The 22,769-nt window shown below is 42.6% G+C and overlaps 1 protein-coding gene across 5 annotated transcripts in view; it reads right to left on the reverse strand.

The window, feature by feature from the left end:
- LOC124717390 (fasciclin-2) overlaps positions 1-22,769 on the reverse strand; it is a 921,178-nt gene that overhangs the window by 128,346 nt on the left and 770,063 nt on the right. For all 5 annotated transcript variants that reach the window (XM_047244244.1, XM_047244243.1, XM_047244242.1 and 2 more), the window contains 2 exons: positions 4,596-4,762; positions 575-840 (listed from right to left, as the gene is read on the reverse strand). In XM_047244244.1, the coding sequence (XP_047100200.1) occupies positions 575-840; positions 4,596-4,762 (433 nt within the window). The remainder of the gene's footprint in view (positions 1-574; positions 841-4,595; positions 4,763-22,769) is intronic.

The following is a 22,769-nucleotide window of genomic DNA, read 5'->3' on the forward strand; positions in this document are numbered from 1 at the left end:
CTAATTAAGTACAGCTGCTGTTCGTCACCAATGACTGTTCTTTCAGGTATGCAAGTAAATATTACACACCAAGGGTGGCAAAAGAAAATAACACCATTAGTCAAGATTCTTTCTATTCTCATTCTCACTGGTGCGGGAATCCAGAGTAATGCTCAGAGCATCGAGTCATAAATGTAGGGGACAATGGTATGAGAATGCAGGCAGTAGGACTTACAGAAGTTTGGGTCAGTCTGGGAGGTGTGTATAGATGTCCAAAGTGGTTACAGTGATTGCTCGTGATAAGCAGGAAATCACATGTGAGTCCCATTCTGGCACAAATTTTCATATCAACCAATGACACACAACAGAAAAATAAATAAATAGCAAGATCAAATGACCCAATTGCACATAATAACTTATTTGACTTTCAGACATGATGGGAAAATGAATCTGAAGCCAACCATTCTCACATAACAGATTCAGAGGCAAGACGAGTCTTTACCTTTATATATTTCCACATTCACCCGACAAACAATAGTATGTCAGTACACATCTAACTTCATTCTCTGCATCAGCAAAAAGCAAGGTCTCTTACCTCGACACGTATGGGGCGGAGTGCCATCTCCCCAGTCGCTATGACGATGGCGCGGCACGTGTAAGTGCCATCGTCCATCTCAGTCACATTCAGGATGGTGAGGCCATCCTGTTCGACCACATAGCGGTCGCCTGTCTCCACGATGTGGCCGTCGCGCATCCAGTTGACTATGGCAGGTGGGTTGGCCGAGACCCTGCAGCGGATCTTGAAAGTCTCATTCACTGTCGGGTACTGCTCCTCTGGCGCATCATCCCAGGTGATAGGCACTGCAAGGCAGAGGTGTAAATGCTTACTTTCCTGTAGATGGAAAATCTAGAGTACGACTTGACAAGTTGCATGTCCCAGCACACCTCACACAAATCAGTTTCTCGCCTGCTGTATGACAGAATTTCCGATCACACTGTTGTCTTTGCTAACTGAGTGAGGTTAAGTAAATATTCCTTTATAAACAGTATCTAAAGAGTTTTTAACCGTTACACTTTGGAAATTTTTATTTGTTACTTTCTGTGTCAAACGAGCAGGGGTCAGAACAACACGGCTTCGTATATTTCATTGAGAGTGGGTCACTGTCATGTCAGTCACAAAAGCAATGTACTCAGAGGAAGTTTAAAATGACAATATTTTATTCCACATTATTTTTCAAACTACGGAATACTGTATTAGTGTAGATTATATTGTGGAACTAGTCTCACAGATGTGAAATACTTACTGCCAAAAATAAGAAGTTTTTCAAAGAAATGTAGTTTATTATGGAGTTTCATTATCCCAGTATTGATCTGTTCACTTTTGATGTAATATCAATCTGTTCATTTTGCGATTTTTATAATCATTTGCTTTGAGTCTGTTCATTTATGTTTTCAAGAAATCAAAGATGAATTTATCTTAAAAGTTTTTTCTGGGATAACATTTTAAAATAATCATATTGAAATTCAAAATTTTTGGTAAGACGATTGTCTTAAAAAACAAGCATTTACATGTTTTAAACATCTATGATCTTTGTACTATCTCTGATCATCATACATTGTTTGAAAAGTACCAGCTGTGCATTAGATTTGGCTGGAGTGAGTACCAAGACTAAGGAATGGCTGAAAGAAATGTACTATATTAATCAAAACAAAATTTGTATCTGATGAGAAATTAAAGTGATTCAATTCTTCATTTATTTCTGAAAATACAGAAACAACCAAAAGAATAGAACCAATCAAACTGAAGAGACTGTTTGACAATGGGCTACAATGAGAGTTACCATATAAGTACAAAGTAATTGCACTGCTTGTTCTCAATCATATTTTATTTAGTATGTGCAAAATAATTGCAATAGACGGCACTCAGCTGTTAACTGTTCATGGTTAGGTATGAACGATTAGGATACAACACCTTAGATGAAAAGAAAAGCTATGGAAAATACCTGAGGCATTTTATCTTATACGTACTTGTAGGTAAGCTGCACTTAGCTATCATACCTTCAAATAAGATCACCTGTAAATAACAGTTCCTTTCTGTGTAAGGCTTTCATTGATATACATGTACAAGGCCAGCATATTGTCTAGCACATTTCTCACCATTAATTAATCAACTAGTCCGTCTGGGATTTTTTTTTTTTTTTTTGAAGATATACAAAGTGATAATTATGACGGCATGCTGAAAAGTAATAACTCCAAACTTTTTATGTGAAAACTTAAAGATTTGCAAATAAAGCAAACGTTACTAACATTCTGCATCTTTATTCCTCGTGGCTACATACCTGAAGCCCTCTGCCACAAGAGTGCTCCAAATTGTAGTGTGTAGCACAACTATCTCAGTGTGTGAGAAACAGCATGCTGCAATCGAATTCAAACTGTTCATCCCCACATGCAGCACCCTCTCCTGACAATACCAGACCACAGCTGAGTGTTGCAACATCTGCAAGAGTCTGACACCTCAAGTTCACTGTTATCGATCGTCCTCCATACATTCCCAACTTTCCCCCATTCGATTTTCATCGTTTCCAAAACTTAGAGAATCCCTCTGAAGACTTTGCTCTGATAGTGATGAAGTGGTACAAGCAAAGGTGAGGTTATGGCATCGTCAAGAAAGTCAAACAATCTACAGTGACGATATAAGCACACTGATCTCTCATTGGGAGAAACATGTTCGTGGCCAGGATGACTATGTTGAGAAATAAATATTTAGACATGAAGAATAAAGATGCAGAATCTTAATAACGTTGGTTTCATTTAAAAAGCTTTTATGAGTTTTCACAGAAAAAAATTGAAGCAATTACTTTTCAGCACATCCTTGTATTAGCGAACACTGAATATGGAAGTTAAGAGTGCTGTTCAATAAAGCATGTTAAAAGTTTTTACGTTCATAATGTCTCATTCTAGTATTTAATCTTACGTTATTGTGTTAGCTTAATGTGTGACAAGCACACCAAACTAGTTTCACTGCTGCCACTCATATTACCCAACTGTAAGAGGTAGGCAAGCTGATATGTGTTAATATTGTCTACTGCAACAATGGAGGTGACGCGTAATGTAGCTTTGAAATTCTGCTTGTCTCTCAACAAATCTTCAGCTGAAGCCAATGCAGAATTAAAGAAGCCTACAGAGAGCCTGTTACATCCTACAGCAAAGCTTGAGGATGGTTTAAGTTGTTTAAAGAGGGGAGACAATGAATTTCAGAGGAAGGTGGACCTGACACTCCCGTTACAGATCTTACGGAAGAAAGCATCAAAACCGCTGCCATCACTGCATGAGAGGATCAATGAGTAACCTTAGGAAACTTTCTGAAATAATGAAAATTTTATCGGGCACAACCCCAAAAGTCAGTGGACAGGCAAGATGCTGCACCACGATAATGCACAGCCACATATTTCAAGTGTAGTTACTGAATATCCTGCAAAAATCAATATGAAGTGCATCCCTCACCCTCCCTTAAGTCTGAACTTAGCCTCATGCGGCTTTTTTCTATTCGCTAACCTGAAATAACACTTCCGTGTGAACCATTCTCTGTCAGCAGAAGCTGGAGTAAAGGCTGCGGACAAGATTACAAAGAACCTTTCAACAAACTGTTTCCAGCATGTCTCTGCACACTGGCAGAAACGCTGGGTCAAGTACACTGCATTTAAAAAATACTTTACTAAACACTCCTCATATTGGGCATAACAGAACGAAAAATGCTTCAGTAAACATAGGCCTGCAAACAAGCTGTTTGGGAGATAATTGCGAATGTGTTGTCAAAGCTGTTTGGGAGATAATTGCAAATGTGTTGTCATAGTTAGTAAATATTTAATTTAAAAGTAAATTTTTCAATTAAGATACCATTTAATTGGACTCAAATTGCATATGTGGGCACCAGAAGCAAAAAGCTGATATCCTAAGGCAGACCACAATCAATAATGTTTAAGCACTTACCTCCTCAATGATTACTGGAAAGTGTATTCGCACCTGATAGTAATAAAATGTTTCTCCACAATCCTTGCCTTTACATATGCGACCAACTCAGTACCTAACTGCCACAGAAGTATTTGGTAACAATATCCCCACAATTTCACTGTGAAAAACACGCTTTCGGGCAACCACAAAGCACAATAATTTAAATTCTTCTCACATGTTCCATCAGGTCAAATTGTCAGTTCTACATGAAATTTCAGAGAGGAGACACCATTTTCATGTAATTCACTATATATACCATTTGTATTATTGGATACAGTACAGAAATATGTTTACCAACCCATTAAAATACAAAGAGGAAAGTTACAACATCTAACTTCACAACACATCTTCAATGTATGCAGAGTGCAGGATTCCATGTCTCGCTAAAATGGAATCCACTGTGTTCTAGGATTCCCTGTCTCGCTACAATAGAATCCACTGTATTCTACAGAAATTTGATTTGTACTGTTCCTCTGTCAAATGGTGTGTCCTACTTTTTAGGAATGCTCGACAACTGGCGATTCGATGGGTTGGCAGAAACACATAACTTTCACATTCAATCTCACGGCAATAGGCTATTACTGATGACAGAAGACACTACTCACTGATGGTGCGCACATGGACGGACTTGGAGAGTTGCTTGGTGTTGCTGTAGAGGGCACTGCACGTATAGGTTCCCGTGTCTGCCTCACGCAGCTCGGGGATCATCAGCGTCAGAACCTTCTCTCCGGGTGGTGGCAGCCAGTCCACGAAGATGTGTGGCTTCAGGAGGCTGCAGTGAAAAAGAGTTACACATTGTAATGTAACAGCCTTGGCTTACATGTTTAATAAAGAACTTGATACATTCATATCTTTGCACGTTATAACTTGTCATTTCAAGGTTTTGGCATTATTTTATAAATTTGAGAACACAACTGATACTTTAGGTCAGCAATTTAATAATTTCATTCCATTTTGTAGTTAATTATCATAATCAGTGAAACTAGTAAAAAAAAAGAGAGAGAAAAAAAAGGTGGTGTGTTGAGTAGTTCATTCTTTGTGTCGTAAGTTTTTCATAAATTGCAACTTAGTTAAGTTGATTTCATACTGTATTCTTTGTAACAATAAAAAAAAAGAACGAAAACTAGTATTACAAGCTTGAAATTAGGCAATATTAGTACTGTTTTCTCACAAAACAAATGGACTGTTCTAAAGAATGCAAGAAATTAAATAGGACAACCTACAGCATAATAAACTATGTACAGTTGGTGTGAAATATAACAATTAATCACCAGGCGAACGGTCTACCCTACGGGAGGCCCTAGCCACACGGCATTTCCATTTGCATTGAGCAAATTAGTAAGGAAACTGTCACTTTGGAGAATAGTGCTGCCTTTGCAGCTTCAGTTGAATATTTGCTTGATTAAAATGGTGTTTATCAAAGCACATACGTTTTACATCTATAAATACTGAGTCCTATTTATAGTAGATTATTACCTGCCATGCAGCTTTATATCGAACTTTCTATTTGCCATGTAACTAATGGAGCCTTCTGGCCCCTGAACCTGGACTTTCTTGGTTTTATGTTAAACAGGAACTTATTGATTATCTTACCGCCAGAGTAGGTAACTCCATTCTGAGTACTGGGAAACGGATAAAAGCTACATAAAAATTGTTGTTATCTCTTGCATTGTGACTGCGTATATTAAAGTTCATCTGGAACAGACTTTTATTATCAGCAACAAAAGCCAGTAGGGAGTAAATGTACTGGGTATTGAGAGCTAGAATTGCAAGATCCTTAAAAGGACATCTGCATGGTGTATGATTACGTACACAATATTCTTACTGTTTGCTTCTGCTGAGTAAACTCTTTATTTTTCTTTAGGTGCTGTGTCCCAGAAGACAGCTCCATAAAACAACAAGAAGTGAAAATATGCGCAATGTGAACACTCAACCATCTTTAGGTTAATACAACAAGAGATACTTGTAAGGGCATAGCACCTCAAACTGAGCTTCATTAGTTAATTTGTAAGTTTCTTCCATTTTAACTTGTTATCCAACTGGACTCTAAGGAATTTTTCACTGACCTGTATCCATAAAGATGAATCTGTTCAATTTCAGTGAATCCCATCTGATATTCTGATATGCACAAGAAGTCTGTTGAACTTTTTTCTTTTTTTCATATTTCAACATGGATATGGAGTGTACCCACGTATTGAAGTGAAGCATGGATGATAAATAGTTTGGAAGAGAAGAGAATAGAAGCTTTCGAAATGTGATGCTACAGAAGAATGCTAACATTAGATGGGTAGATCACATAACTAATGACGAGGTATTGAATAAATTGGGGAGAAGAGAAATTTGTGACACAACTTGACTAGAAGAAGGAACCGATTGGTAGGACATGTACTAAGGCATGAAGGGAACACCAATTTAGTACTGGAGGGCAGCATGGAGTATAAAAATCTTAGAGGGAGATGAATACACTAAGCAGATTCAAAAGGATGTAGGTTGCAGTAGGTACTGGGAGATGAAAAAGCTTGCACAGGATAGAGTAGCATGGAGAGCTGCATCAAACCAGTCTCTGGACTGAAGACCACAACGACAACAACAACATGGATAAGAGAAGTTAACCTTTTTTGTTTAGAAGGCTTCTGATGTTTCAATGAAAGACATGAAAAGCATTTTCTTTAATGTTCTTGGCTATGTTCAAGAGCTGCAGTATTCTGTTATACTATTAGCTGTTTGAACTGTAATTATATTTATTCGATAGCTCTATATATGAATTTACTCTGAAAGAGGCTTTATGAACACATTGGATGTCACTGAAATACCATGGATACCGCTGTGGTCAGATCAGATGCTTCTGGTAATCAGTCATATAAAATTCCCCTTACCAGAAGCATTCACATGCAAACCCTGCTATGTATATTGTGACCAAGTGAGGGACATTGTATCAGTCTCACCCATGTGAGAACATCCCCCTCCCCTGTGGGATTTTCGAGAAGGAGACCCCCTTCTGACCATCCAGATTTAGGTCTTCCATGGTTTCCCTAATCGCCGAAGGCAAAGGCTGCGATGGTTCCAGCAAAAGGAGATGGCTGATTTTCTGCCCCAATTCGAGCTTGTGCTCCATCTCCAATGACGTCACTGTCCACATCACATTAAACTCTTAATTTCCTTCCTTGAGTGATCTTTCAAGTTCTGTATTAACACCTTCAACAGAGTGCTTCATACAAAGCTTATCATAACTCTCAAACTATGATATGGTCTTCACACTAATGTCAGGAGTGTTTGTCAGCAACATGCCTGATGTACAATTAATGCTACAGTCTCCACTGTTACTTGGACTTTCTTTTAGTACTGTATGATAATCTTTCAGTGATTCTTCCTGAAAGACACTGAGCACTGCACTGGTTTAAAAGTACTTAATACATCGTAATCACTTCCCCCGAGGGTTCTGAACTGATTACTACCCAGCAATAGGAACTCTCCTGTCTTTTTAAAACTTTTTTTCTCCACTCGGCTTGCACTTTACACTCAGTAGAATAATCCAGAACTTCCGGGGATGGCTGAATCTTTTTGTCTTAAGTCTTCAAAGCATTGAAGCTAGTACTGGAGGTAGCTTGACTGAAACAAGAAGACGTACAACGTCCCCTGCATCTTTTCACTGATTTTGAAGGCTTCACTGTAATCCAATCTTCTGGCCTAGACCTAACATTACTACTGCAGCTTGCAGCGTACAAAACCGCAAACTCTTCTTGAGCCTTCAGCTCAAAGTTTCATGATAAGCTGCTCTTTTTCCAGTACCGTACAGCTGTAGTGACAATAATTGTATCTCCAGAAGTGGCACTCAGAATGGTTCAAATGGCTCTGAGCACTATCGGACTGAACTTCTGAGGTCATCAGTCACCTAGAACTTAGAACTAACTAACCTAAGGACATCACACACATCCATGACCGAGGTAGGATTCGAACCTGCGACCGTAGCGCCTAGAACCGCTCGGCCACCCCGGCCGGCAAGTGGCACTCAGTGAGGCGGCGCAGTGGGCTCGCTTTTGGAAGGACGACTGTTCAAACCAGTGTCTGGCCATCCTCATTTAGGTTTTCCGTCATTTCCCTATATCACTTCTGCCAAATGCCAGAATGGTTCCTTTGAAAGGGCATGGCTGACTTTTTTCACCATCCTTCCCGAATCCCATGGGATCGATGACCGTGCTATTTGGTCCCCTCCTTCATATCAACCGACCAGAAGTGGCTGGCATCATTCCTCATGTACGTTGTACCACCCCACATGAAAATAACGTCGACATTCTTCATAATTACTCCCATTTCTGACGACTTGCAGCAGTCTACGCATTTGTCTAATGTGACAGTCAAAATATTCGGTTAAAATATCTGTTCAAAGAAACATAACATCTAAGGGATTTCTAAACCAAATTTGTTGATACTATGTTTAGGAACGAGAATTGTCCAGCGACAATTACTTTACATAATTTAGATGTACCGTATGTTTTTCGCTTCAGTACTTTGCGTCACGAAATTTGTGAAAGAAAATGAAAATTATTCACGAAAGATAACCTTATTTACGAGAAAGAGTTAAAATTATTTACTAAATATTACGTTCACATCAGTAAAAGAGGGTTATTTGATCTAATTTGTCGATTCGTGATCTTTTCACGATAAATGCAAATGTTTACTGCGACAAAAATGGAAGTTAGTCCACAGCCACTACACAATCGGGACAAATCGTAATAACTGTCAATTAGATGACAGACAATTAATAGTTCTCTGAAATACTGAAGCTGTACAAAACTGGTAATTGCACAAATTTACTGATTTTCCGTAATACCGTATTAAATATTATTATAACCTAGCTGTGGTATATAATGATGTTGCGATGTATTTTATCAGTATAAAAGTAACATCTTCTAGATACAGGTATGATAATATTTTTGTAGCCATAAATGCACTAAAATTAAACTTCTGCAAAACGAAATTGAAAACGGAAACGTCTACACTATTATCTAAGTAGTCTGGAAGACACTAATGAGACACTTCTCAAGTGCAACAATCACTTGAGATTGTCTAGGTTTCAGTACGTACTAGACTGTGGTTTCAGAATGAAGTTATCTAATTCGTTACAACGAGATTGAGTAAGTAGGTGCCTAGTTTAAAATTCTGGTAATTTCCAAGAAGCACAGCCTATCGAACGCGGGGGCTTCGAACGATACATAATATCGAACGGTGAAATACACTCCTGGAAATTGAAATAAGAACACCGTGAATTCATTGTCCCAGGAAGGGGAAACTTTATTGACACATTCCTGGGGTCAGATACATCACATGATCACACTGACAGAACCACAGGCACATAGACACAGGCAACAGAGCATGCACAATGTCGGCACTAGTACAGTGTATATCCACCTTTCGCAGCAATGCAGGCTGCTATTCTCCCATGGAGACGATCGTAGAGATGCTGGATGTAGTCCTGTGGAACGGCTTGCCATGCCATTTCCACCTGGTGCCTCAGTTGGACCAGCGTTCGTGCTGGACGTGCAGACCGCGTGAGACGACGCTTCATCCAGTCCCAAACATGCTCAATGGGGGACAGATCCGGAGATCTTGCTGGCCAGGGTAGTTGACTTACACCATCTAGAGCACGTTGGGTGGCACGGGATACATGCGGACGTGCATTGTCCTGTTGGAACAGCAAGGTCCCTTGCCGGTCTAGAAATGGTAGAACGATGGGTTCGATGACGGTTTGGATGTACCGTGCACTATTCAGTGTCCCCTCGACGATCACCAGTGGTGTACGGCCAGTGTAGGAGATCGCTCCCCACACCATGATGCCGGGTGTTGGCCCTGTGTGCCTCGGTCGTATGCAGTCCTGATTGTGGCGCTCACCTGCACGGCGCCAAACACGCATACGACCATCATTGGCACCAAGGCAGAAGCGACTCTCATCGCTGAAGACGACACGTCTCCATTCGTCCCTCCATTCACGCCTGTCATGACACCACTGGAGGCGGGCTGCACGATGTTGGGGCGTGAGCGGAAGACGGCCTAACGGTGTGCGGGACCGTAGCCCAGCTTCATGGAGACGGTTGCGAATGGTCCTCGCCGATACCCCAGGAGCAACAGTGTCCCTAATTTGCTGGGAAGTGGCGGTGCGGTCCCCTACGGCACTGCGTAGGATCCTACGGTCTTGGCGTGCATCCGTGCGTCGCTGCGGTCCGGTCCCAGGTCGACGGGCACGTGCACCTTCCGCCGACCACTGGCGACAACATCGATGTACTGTGGAGACCTCACGCCCCACGTGTTGAGCAATTCGGCGGTACGTCCACCCGGCCTCCCGCATGCCCACTATACGCCCTCGCTCAAAGTCCGTCAACTGCACATACGGTTCACGTCCACGCTGTCGCGACATGCTACCAGTGTTAAAGACTGCGATGGAGCTCCGTGTGCCACGGCAAACTGGCTGACACTGACGGCGGAGGTGCACAAATGCTGCGCAGCTAGTGCCATTCGACGGCCAACACCGCGGTTCCTGGTGTGTCCGCTGTGCCGTGCGTGTGATCATTGCTTGTACAGCCCTCTCGCAGTGTCCGGAGCAAGTATGGTGGGTCTGACACACCGGTGTCAATGTGTTCTTTTTTCCATTTCCAGGAGTGTACATCGAACGCACGAGTGTCGCGGCGGAGATGTGTAAAGTGTTTGGTCGTTGCCAAGGGAGCCTCGTGTAACGTTTAGCGTTGTGAATAGGAATGAGTGAAGCCGTTTGCAGTCTCGAATCCTGGTACTCCTACCTGTCGAAACTTAATTTCTCTACTGTGTAGTGTGAAATCATGTTTTGATTTCTGTTGGAAATATGGACTACTGCCAAATGACGATTTCAGGAAAGGCGTGAAGTGTCATGGACATAGCTGTCTGAAACTCAGTAAGAAAGGCGCCGATTCTGATTTCCCATTTCAACTGTACCATGCGCGGTGCCAGAAAGAGACATCGATAAGGAAAAACACGTTTCGACAATTGTAAGGTGACCGTCGAAAAGAGCATTATTTTAATTTAGTGATGGGTAAGAGACTATACCTTACAAGCGAACGCTTTCGAAAATGAGTTATCGACAAACATTTGTTTGAGACTACTACGGATTCTATCGAGAAGTCTGCTATGTAGTAGTCACGAATGACGGTGTCCCTGTCGCTGGACAAAACAACACATGGATCTTCGGAGGCATTATAAGGGAATCCTGGAAGTGCTTCACGGTTCGAGCATATTCGAGGCCAAGAGAGCTTTACTGTCTCTCATAAACCACTTAATCTCGCCAGGGACCAAAGTTATAACAGACGGCTTTAAGTCCTGAAACAATTTGAATAAAGAAGAACTCCAAGATGAATTTGTCTCTTCGGACGCTTCCCCTGTCGCACATAGAAATCTGCCAAACCATCAATTAAAAGAGAGTGCCGAACGGGAGACAGGGCCGAAGTGTACCTCTTCCTGTATCTGTGCTTCCACAGTCTGCGGTCGCGAGAGAAAATTCAATTTCCTGAGACTCTTTCAATATTTCCCAGAGACGTATCCCAAGTGTATCCGAGTTACGGGAAACAAGGACGTGCCTGACGAGTGAAGTAAGTGAAATGACTAGTTTTCTTTGTAATTAATGGTAACTTATTAAACGTTCCTATTTCGTCGTCGTTCACGTCACCACAAAATATAGTATTGATATCCGCCGCCACGAGAATCGCCACGACAGTGTAGATTTTTCTGTAACGGCGCGTTCGTTAGGCAACACTTCTTGGAAATTACCAAAATTTTTGTTACGTGCAAGGCAAGATATGACGTCAGCGGCAGAAATCCACCCAACGGGAAGTACCATTGATTGTGAAATATGAAGCACCTTTTCTCTTCATAATCTTTGCATACGCTAAGAGATAAATAGCCAACGACCTCTTTGTGAAAAGGCAAATATTTGTGACAAGAAAGAATACCAATGCCATTGCTCGTCATTTCACTCGCAGCAGTGTAAGCCTGCCTAATTATATATTCGGAAAAAAAGGAACAGCCAAATATTTATTTCGTGCTTAGTTTTGTAATGAGACGGAAATGTAAACACCTGATATTGCACAATATACTTGTATTACACTCACAAGAAAGTTACAGCATATGTTAACAACGCTAAAACGACGAAGGGAAAAAAGCCCTACATGTAACACGACGCGAACTTACACCCTGAAGTCTGCAATGCACGATTTTATATTCTGCAATCCACGATTTTATATACGCTAGACCAGGGCTTCCCAACATTTTCAGCAGGTGGACCCCTTCTTCAGTAGAAAATCCATGGCGGACCCCTAGTCAGTCAAGAGCACAGTAACTTTAAATTTCAGAGCGAAACCCATGGGAACTGAAAGCTTATTAATGCAAGTTCCATGTTCTCGATGACCCCCCCCCCCCGCCCCCCGAAGTATCAATAGTCTTTGGTTTAGAGATGAATGAAAACAACTTGAAGGTCAAAAATCGACTTATGAAATAGGTAGTGCACTGACAAAGCAAGTTTAACACTTAATGATGCCTGGGGCCCTTGGACCATAGATATTGGTAGACTGGTCATGACGTATATTTCGTGGCACCAACATCTCTACTGCTATACCACGTGACTATTGGCAAAACAATGGTGGTATCCTGTTGTGCTTATGGTTGTACCGAGCGTTTTGTGAAGGGAAGTAACATTAAATTTCACGTGTAAGTATTATTAGTATAATTTAGCGGCATTTCTTGAATACTGATAAACTATTGTGTGTATCATATCCTTACCCAGAACGCCACAGTTACGTAAATTGGCAGTTTGAAGTGCTGTGTGTGTTTCCAGGCGCACATTGCAATCGTATATATTTCTTGAAATGGTAAGCTACAAGGCTGCTTTTTCTCTTTCGTATAGGTTTCCAAAGGATGAAGGGCGCAGGCAGATGTGGATACAGGCAGTGAAACGAAAAGATTTCAAGCCTACTGCGCACACACGCATCGGTTCGAAGCACTTCGAAGATATATATTTATTGTGTGTGTGTGTGTGTGTGTGTGTGTGTGAGAGAGAGAGAGAGAGAGAGAGAGAGAGAGAGAGAGAGATATTACCAATAACCCTTCCTACTCCAAAAGCAATGGCAATGTGCATTGCTACTACATAAGAAGAAAGGATGATTTTTACTATCCTGGATTAAATCTGACTTTGGTACAAAAAGGGGTGAATTATGCTGGTATTATTTTAAAGAACAATTTGCAAAAACAAGTTAGGGGTTTGATTTCTCATCAGGGTTTAGTTTTATTTTGTACTTCCCAGTTACAAGACATACGAATATCAGAAACAAATACTGAATACCATTTGCAAAAAGGTAGTTGTATGGCCTATGTTAGTTTCCAGATAGTAAGCTGTAATGTATGGGATAAATAATATGCTGCTACAAAAATCTTTGGTCATTTACCAAAAAGCATTAAAAGCCTGACAGATAGCCAACCAGCATTTAAAATCAAACTAAAAGAATCTATGAATGACAGCTCCTACTCAGTAGACGATTTTTAGGTATAAATAAGTGATTGGAAGAATTGTCATGTAATGATAGGTCTACCTTTCATTAAACTGACACATCATTGCGAAGTATCGTATTCATGATCTGTGGAACAAGTATTCATGTAAGCAGGTACTGATTTTGTAGATATCTTATTTGATACATCTACGAAACAAACTGTTTAAACCAAAAAAGAGCTTTCAAATGAAACTGCTTTAGGTTTTGTGGGTGAACGACACAGTTGAGTTCGTTACATTCGATGTGAACACGTGTGTTTACGTTACAGGTTTCGTTGTTTATGCCGATTTATGAAGTCTATAACACTTTCTACAACCAAGGCACTAAAACACACACACGCAATATTTACATTTTATGCAGTGCATAACGCGTATTGTTAGTAGAGAATGCATCTCATAATTGGTAACACTGAAATATTCGCGGCGAATATATTGCCGAACATCGAAAGTGTTTCAGCAGTTCACAAAGTTCATTGTGAAGTAATGGCTGTAAAACTAAATTTATACAGTGGTTACGCAATAATTTATCACTTCTAGCTGTGTTTACATAATTACATTTAATGTGGTGAAGTTAGCAGGAAATCCACTGAGAAATACTGGAAGTGAAATCAGGAATCAGAATGCTGCCTTGAACTCCCGCCGACGTTCTGCCAACAGTCACGTGATTCTATGTTGCAGCCACGTCAGATGTATAGCCGCTGCACTGCTTGCCCAGTCTATTAGTATCTATGGTCGAAGCTGGGGCCGCATACGTGCCAGCGAGCGCTGTGATTGGTCGAAACAGCTCGCTCCGCGCATGCGTAAAAGGTTTCAGTGCATCTACCGCCGTGAGCCGGCGCACAAACGACCCCCGTATTGTTGCGAAACAGTCGACCAGAGAAGCCGCATTCTCCGTCACTAAACTGTGTATGCGTTCTCACTTACAAGGGAACCTCCCCATCGCACCCCCATCAGATTAAGTCATATAATTTGGCACAGTGGATAGGCCTTGAAAAACTGAACACAGATCAATCGAGAAAACAGGAAGAAGTTGTGTGGAACTATGAAAAAATAAGCAAAAGATGCAAACTGAGTAGTCCATGAGAAAGATAGGCAACATCAAGGATAGTCTCAGCACAGCAGCGCCGTGGTCCCGTGGTTAGCGTGAGCAGCTGGGGAACAAGAAGTCCTTGGTTCAAGCCTTCCCTCGAGTGAAAATTTTTATTTTCGGACAGTTATCAAAGTTCAGGCACTCACACATAATCAACTTCGCTCTCCAAAATTCCAGGACATACTCAGATTTGCTTGGACATATGCAGGATTTGACGGTCTACACACGGAAAAATTTGAAAACGTTAAAAACATATGTTTTGACAGAGCACAGGGAAAACTGTGCGACTGCGAAACTGTTGCATTCATAAAAAACTGTTGCATTCATTTGTTGCAGTGTATGTAACAAACTCTTATGTTTTCATCACTTTTTTGGGAGTGATTATCACATCCACAAGAAAACCTAAATCGGGCAAGGTAGAAGAATCTTTTTACCCATTCGCCAAGTGTACAAGTTAGGTGGGTAGACAACATACTCCTGTCATGTGACGCACATGCCGCCACCAGCCAGCGTCGTATAGAATATATCAGATGTGTTTTCCTGTGGAGGAATCGCTTGACCTATGACCTTGCGATGTTTTCGGTTCCCATTGGAGGGGCACGTCCTTTCGTCTACTAATCGCACGGCTGGCGCGCTGCCAAGATTGCGTAGCACCGCCTTATCGGCGGGGTCAAAGGTCATGCGCTCAGAGAGCTGACGTAACATGCTGTTGCATACTCTATGTCGACAGATTCTAGATGTACCCTTGTCCATTTTTAAGCTACGCTACAGATCACTTTATTTGTGAAAATACAATGTACAATCTCCAACAAATTTAACATATTCACAGGTACCTTTACCTTTAATCCATATAAAAACAGTTTCGTTAATTGATATCTTACGTCTACTACGTGTATACAAGGAAAAGGGTGAGGGTGACATATATGTTGATTTGCCAAAGTCTTTATTTGCATTTTCGGTAACATGATATGTTCGATAGGCTATGATGTCACGATCAACGATGCTTTCCAGTCCGGATACATTGGGTACGCCTGTACCACCACGTACAACAGCGACTGTTAACCATCCGTTACCGTGGGTAAACGAATCATTGATGTCAATGCTGAAGTTCAGTCTGCAACCACAAAACACTGCAGGTCCGTGCAGTAGAGAGTGTGCAGCGACAGATTTGATGGTATTCTTTTTCTTGTCGGCGGCAGATGTGGTCATTTCCACGTCTTCAATTGTTTTATATATAGTCTGTCTTGCACGGCGCTGTATCCGGACTGGAAAGCTTCGTTGATCGTGACATCATAGCCTATCGAACATATCATGTTACCGAAAATGCAAATAAAGACTTTGGCAAATCAACATATATGTCACCCTCACCCTTTTCCTTGTATACACGTAGTAGACGTAAGATATCAGTTAACGAAACTGTTTTATATGGATTAAAGGTAAAGGTACCTGTGAATATGTTAAATTTGTTGGAGATTGTACATTGTATTTTCACAAATAAAGTGATCTGTAGCGTAGCTTAAAAATGGACAAGAGTACATCTAGGACCTGTCGACATAGACAGACTATATATAAAACAATTGAAGACGTGGAAATGACCACATCTGCCGCCGACAAGAAAAAGAATACCATCAAATCTGTCGCTGCACACTCTCTACTGGACGGACCTGCAGTGTTTTGTGGTTGCAGACTGAACTTCAGCATTGACATCAATGATTCGTTTACCCACGGTAACGGATGGTTAACAGTCGCTGTTGTACGTGGTGGTACAGGCGTACCCAATGTATCCGGACTGGAAAGCTTCGTTGATCGTGACATCATAGCCTATCGAACATATCATGTTACCGAAAATGCAAATAAAGACTTTGGCAAATCAACATATATGTCACCCTCACCCTTTTCCTTGTATACACGTAGTAGACGTAAGATATCAGTTAACGAAACTGTTTTTATATGGATTAAAGGTAAAGGTACCTGTGAATATGTTAAATTTGTTGGAGATTGTACATTGTATTTTCACAAATAAAGTAATCTGTAGCGTAGCTTAAAAATGGACAAGGGTACATCTAGAATCTGTCGACATAGAGTATGCAACAGCATGTTACGTCAGCTCTCTGAGCGCATGACCTTTGACCCCGCCGATAAGGCGGTGCTACGCAATCTTGGCAGCGCGCCAGCCGCGGACTGATATAAAACAATTGAAGACGTGGAAATGACCACATCTGCCGCCGACAAGAAAAAGAATACCATCAAATCTGTCGCTGCACACTCTCTACTGGACGGACCTGCAGTGTTTTGTGGTTGCAGACTGAACTTCAGCATTGACATCAAAACACAGACACTAAACTTATTACAGTGAACAGAGACGTCAATGAACGAACGGACAGATCATAACTTTGCGAAAATAAAAAAAAAAAATAAACTTTTCACTCGAGGGTAGACTTGAACCAAGGACCTCTCGCTCCGCAGCTGCTCACGCTAACCACGGGACCACGGCGCTCCTGAGCTCGCACTGTCCTTGATATTGTCTATCTTGCACATGGACAGTTTGCATATTTTGCTTACTTTTTCATAGTTCCACACAACTTCTTCCTGTTTTCACGATTGATCAGTTTTTTAAGGCCCATCCACTGTGCCAACTTATAACTAAATCTGGGGGGGGGGGGGGGGGGGGGGCTGTGCGGTGCGATGGGGAGGTTCCCTTGTTAGGAACCGCAAATGCAGCTTGGGAATACGTCCTGAAGTAAAAGTACACATGTTTTTCACACGAAAAAAAATAGTGATGAATTTGATTTTCACATTTTTATTCAATAATTTTACTCATTGTTTTACACGATTTGGTGAAGGGTAGCCGCGGACCCAGTAGAAAGAGCCGGCGGAGCCCACACGTTGAGAAGCCCTGCGCTAGGCTTTTATTATTATTATGTTTTCGGCTGCCGTCTTCTCTATCTTGCTTTCCCTCATAGAATTGCGTTATAACTGACATTTTATGATAAAGGTGACGTGTTGTGATACACCTTCAATGTGCCGTTGTCTTGAAATGGCATACTGCAAGTTATTGCCAAAATTAATGGTGTCTGCTGTTCAAGTCCTAGAGTATGTACATCTATAGAGTGAGCATAGTCGACTGCGCTTGTTCTCAACTTCAAACTGGAGCCGTCACGTGATCTTGGAACGACGCTGCTTGCCTACAATTTGCGTTAATAGCGAAACTTGAATACTACACACATTCGTATTGTTTTATATACATTTCCGCAAGTTTGAGTTTTAGTAACAGCTATGGTGCAGTATTGTTGCTGCTGCGGACGTAAAGAGAAGTATGTGAAACGAGGACGTAACTTTTCATAGGTATGCACAACCAATGTATAACTGTAAATACCATATTGACGTAAGGCATTTTGTATGTTGAAAAATGTCGAGACGCGGTATTGTGAAGTCTTGTATTGTAGAGATCATTTCTGCTAGTTTATGGTCATTTGTTTACGAGACAAGTGCTACATAAATCTGCAAGTGAGTCTGAGTAAACTGCCAGTCAATGTATACATACTGGGACATGTACATGCACAGATAGTTTTGGGAATTTGTGATAATTTCCTGTGGGACCGAACTGCACACATGCCCGAGGGAGGATTCGAACCTCCGACGGTGGGAGCCGCGCGGACCGTGGGAAGGTTCCTCTAGATCGAGCGGCTACCCCGCGCGGGGTACACAGATAAAGTTTATGCATAACAGTCTGACAAATTTCCTCGAATTCAAGCAGGTTCTCAAGTCTTGTGTGTATCTAAGTATCTTTGCATGTGACGGTTTCCTATTGTGTCAGTGTAACGCAACTAATTAGAGCAGATTCGACAACATGATTCAGCGCAACAGAAAACTTATAAATTATTGTTGGCTGGCACTTCTTTTATTATTCCAGAATTCGTGCACTGACCCTGTATTATTTATTTTTGTGCGTAGTGTATGGTTTTATCTTTCTGTTGAGATGGCGAAAAAATGTTATAGTTATTTTACTTGTCTACAAAACGCAGAAACGTAGAAAGAAAATAATAACGACAAGCATGTGGTGCAAATCATTTACCATATTTACTGTAACAGTTTCATAGTTCCAAATGCATTGTTTTTTCGCGACACTTCGGCGCCGTCTAAAGTATCATTGTAACGTAATTAACAGAGATTCGACAATATGAATAAGTGCAACAGAAAAAGTAAAAAAAAAGTTTGAAACTAAAAAAATGTTGGTAGTCTGCATATCTCGTTTCCGAAAAAATGCAAATAAAGTGGAATCGGAGCTATGATTCTGTGGCGAAAATGTTGTCTGTAACGCTTATAGAAAGTTTCATGGTACTCTGAAGGTGATCTGCCTGTAGCAGCGAAGTATATCGCTCAAAATGCAAGTGCTATACGGGCTAAAATGCGCCTCCCCAGAATCAAATTACTCGAGCTGCAGGCAGTGGCGGATACATATGGAGCCCCCCCCCCCTTTTCCGGGGCCACAGCATTGCCACCCGCGCCGCCACCTGACATTGATTGTCCTATTGAGTAATTAACCAATTTGCCAGGAAGAATAGGCGCACAGAATTCATCATATAAGGAAGTGAACCATAACTATAACTTTTTTATATCATAAGATGGCATTGTCTTCTGTATGTGTATAATGTTTAAATAAGACTTTCATAAACTTTGCATGTGACTTGATTATTTTTTTATTATGGTAAAAGTAAAGGTAGCTCAAGATATCTTCAGCGCTCCCTCCTTGAGGTTTTTCTGTATCCGCCACTGGCTGCATGAGATGTTGCGGACAGAAATCTCTGGGCATCCGAACGCCTACTCCATAGATATCTATCTACGATATCAAGTCTAAGAAGGAACACCACTACGGTCTAATAGTCTCTGGCCCTAAACGGAAGTTGTATAAGTCTTTCGTTAACGTACACCTGCTTAATAGCTTGTTTGCGCGTCTTCGGAACGAAATACACTCCTGGAAATTGAAATAAGAACACCGTGAATTCATTGTCCCATGAAGGGGAAACTTTATTGACACATTCCTGGGGTCAGATACATCACATGATCACACTGACAGAACCACAGGCACATAGACACAGCCAACAGAGCACGCACAATGTCGGCACTAGTACAGTGTATATCCACCTTTCGCAGCAATGCAGGCTGCTATTCTCCCATGGAGACGATCGTAGAGATGCTGGATGTAGTCCTGTGGAACGGCTTGCCATGCCATTTCCACCTGGCGCCTCAGTTGGACCAGCGTTCGTGCTGGACGTGCAGACCGCGTGAGACGACGCTTCATCCAGTCCCAAACATGCTCAATGGGGGACAGATCCGGAGATCTTGCTGGCCAGGGTAGTTGACTTACACCTTCTAGAGCACGTTGGGTGGCACGGGATACATGCGGACGTGCATTGTCCTGTTGGAACAGCAAGTTCCCTTGCCGATCTAGGAATGGTAGAACGATGGGTTCGATGACGGTTTGGATGTACCGTGCACTATTCAGTGTCCCCTCGACGATCACCAGTGGTGTACGGCCAGTGTAGGAGATCGCTCCCCACACCATGATGCCGGGTGTTGGCCCTGTGTGCCTCGGTCGTATGCAGTCCTGATTGTGGCGCTCACCTGCACGGCGCCAAACACGCATACGACCATCATTGGCACCAAGGCAGAAGCGACTCTCATCGCTGAAGACGACACGTCTCCATTCGTCCCTCCATTCACGCCTGTCGCGACACCACTGGAGGCGGGCTGCACGATGTTGGGGCGTGAGCGGAAGACGGCCTAACGGTGTGCGGGACCGTAGCCCAGCTTCATGGAGACGGTTGCGAATGGTCCTCGCCGATACCCCAGCAGCAACAGTGTCCCTAATTTGCTGGGAAGTGGCGGTGCGGTCCCCTACGGCACTGCGTAGGATCCTACGGTCTTGGCGTGCATCCGTGCGTCGCTGCGGTCCGGTCCCAGGTCGACGGGCACGTGCACCTTCCGCCGACCACTGGCGACAACATCGATGTACTGTGGAGACGTCACGCCCCACGTGTTGAGCAATTCGGCGGTACGTCCACCCGGCCTCCCGCATGCCCACTATACGCCCTCGCTCAAAGTCCGTCAACTGCACATACGGTTCACGTCCACGCTGTCGCGGCATGCTACCAGTGTTAAAGACTGCGATGGAGCTCCGTATGCCACGGCAAACTGGCTGACACTGACGGCGGCGGTGCACAAATGCTGCGCAGCTAGCGCCATTCGACGGCCAACACCGCGGTTCCTGGTGTGTCCGCTGTGCCGTGCGTGTGATCATTGCTTGTACAGCCCTCTCGCAGTGTCCAGAGCAAGTATGGTGGGACTGACACACCGGTGTCAATGTGTTCTTTTTTCCATTTCCAGGAGTGTATATCACTGATTCTTTGTATCACGGATCCGACAGTTTGTTGGTAGGTTTGTTGAGGCATGTCCCATTAGATGCGTACGCACAGGTCACGTAATAACCGTAAATAACGGGCCGCTGATTCGGGTAAGCGGCGATGGCGCCCGATGACCCAGATGGATTCTATAGGACTTACATCAGACGAATTTGGTCGCCGAGACATCAACGTTGCCTTCACTATAATGTTCCTCAAATCACTGTAGCACGGTTCTGGCCCCGAGACACGGACAATTATACAGCTGAAAGATGACATCGCCGTCGGGGAATGAATACCGCTGGTCCCTTGCAAGCGCAGGAGAATGCCTCCCGTAGCTCCCACCAGCCTGTGTCCGTCGCACGCTGCACGTTTCGAGCCGCCTTCACCTCGATGGCGACGTCTGTGGAGACGACTATCGACCTAGTGCAACAAATATGTGATTCGCCCAAAGAACCGATATGTTTCCATTGAGCGACGGCCGACTCCGACGGCCCGTGTACAATGCAAATATAACTAGCGATGTCGTTAGGTCAACATGTGAACACGTAAGGGTAGTCCGCTGCGGAGCTCCACATTCAACAACGCACAATGAACGGTGTGCTCCGAAACACGTGCTCTTTCGGGAGAGAAGCCGCTGATCACCATCTATCCTATTTTACAGAACAGACACCCCTCCGAACCCCAGGTTCCGCGAACGGCCACGGACGTCCAACTATTTAGCGCCCAGTTGTAGCACCATCACGTGAGCGTTCGACCAGCCTCGACGATTTCGAGATACTCGTCCACAGGCTCTGCATAATAGGTCTAATAATCTGTCCTTTGACAAAGTCGCTTATCTCAATGGGTTTCCCCATTTGCAGCCCATATCTTCGCTAGGGTGACCCCCCTCCCGAGCCGTCTCTGTTGCGCTTTGTGCCTGCAATGTCACCAGTCGGCATCCATCCTCGCGGTGGGGCAGTGGTCAAAATGCTTTGGCTTATCGCTATATAATGCATGGCAAGCAGCGGTGTTTTCGTTGAAACATACTATGGTAGTCAAGAAAATATTAAGCTAGTACGTAATAGCAGATAAACAGAAGCTGTATAGCAAAACTGACGAGGCAGCTTCCTTACAATTTTATCAATTAAATCATAGCATAACCGTGAATATTCAGCAGCATAGTCACTGTTCATTTTAATACAGTTCCTACGATTTTGTAGTATTTCGTTAATGTGTACTCTGACTCGGCCCACAATAATGAGGATTCTCTTTCTTGATGGAATCTAACAGAGCAAAATGACTTACCAGGGGACACGCAGTTCTATTGCATTGTTTAATGCAGCGCAGTGGGGCGGCCGTGATAACACTGAATGGGGGGTGCGAGTAAGCGAGCTTTTCAAAAAGAAAAAAAAAATATGAACTCATAAACTGATTCATTTACTGAAAGTAAAGCAAAACAAAATACTTCTGACGTAATAAAAAATTACAATTCACGTTTTCTCTGATATAATGTGCTAATAAACAGGACTCTTATCATTACTGCGCAGTGCATTAAATAGTTGACTTTTCAATACTAAATTAAAAATAAGTTTTCTAATTATTAGTGACTCCCTCGGACCTGCCACGGGGAGCAAAGTTTTTCGAAGGAGACTTCAGTATCAGAGATAGACAGTCTGAGTTCTTTTACTATGTTCAGCTGAAATTAAAATTTGGATTCAAAGCAGCCAACGCAGAAAATCCGGTT

Source organism: Schistocerca piceifrons, chromosome 9, assembly GCF_021461385.2.
Source record: "Schistocerca piceifrons isolate TAMUIC-IGC-003096 chromosome 9, iqSchPice1.1, whole genome shotgun sequence".
In the NCBI taxonomy this organism is placed as follows: Eukaryota; Metazoa; Arthropoda; class Insecta; order Orthoptera; family Acrididae; genus Schistocerca; species Schistocerca piceifrons.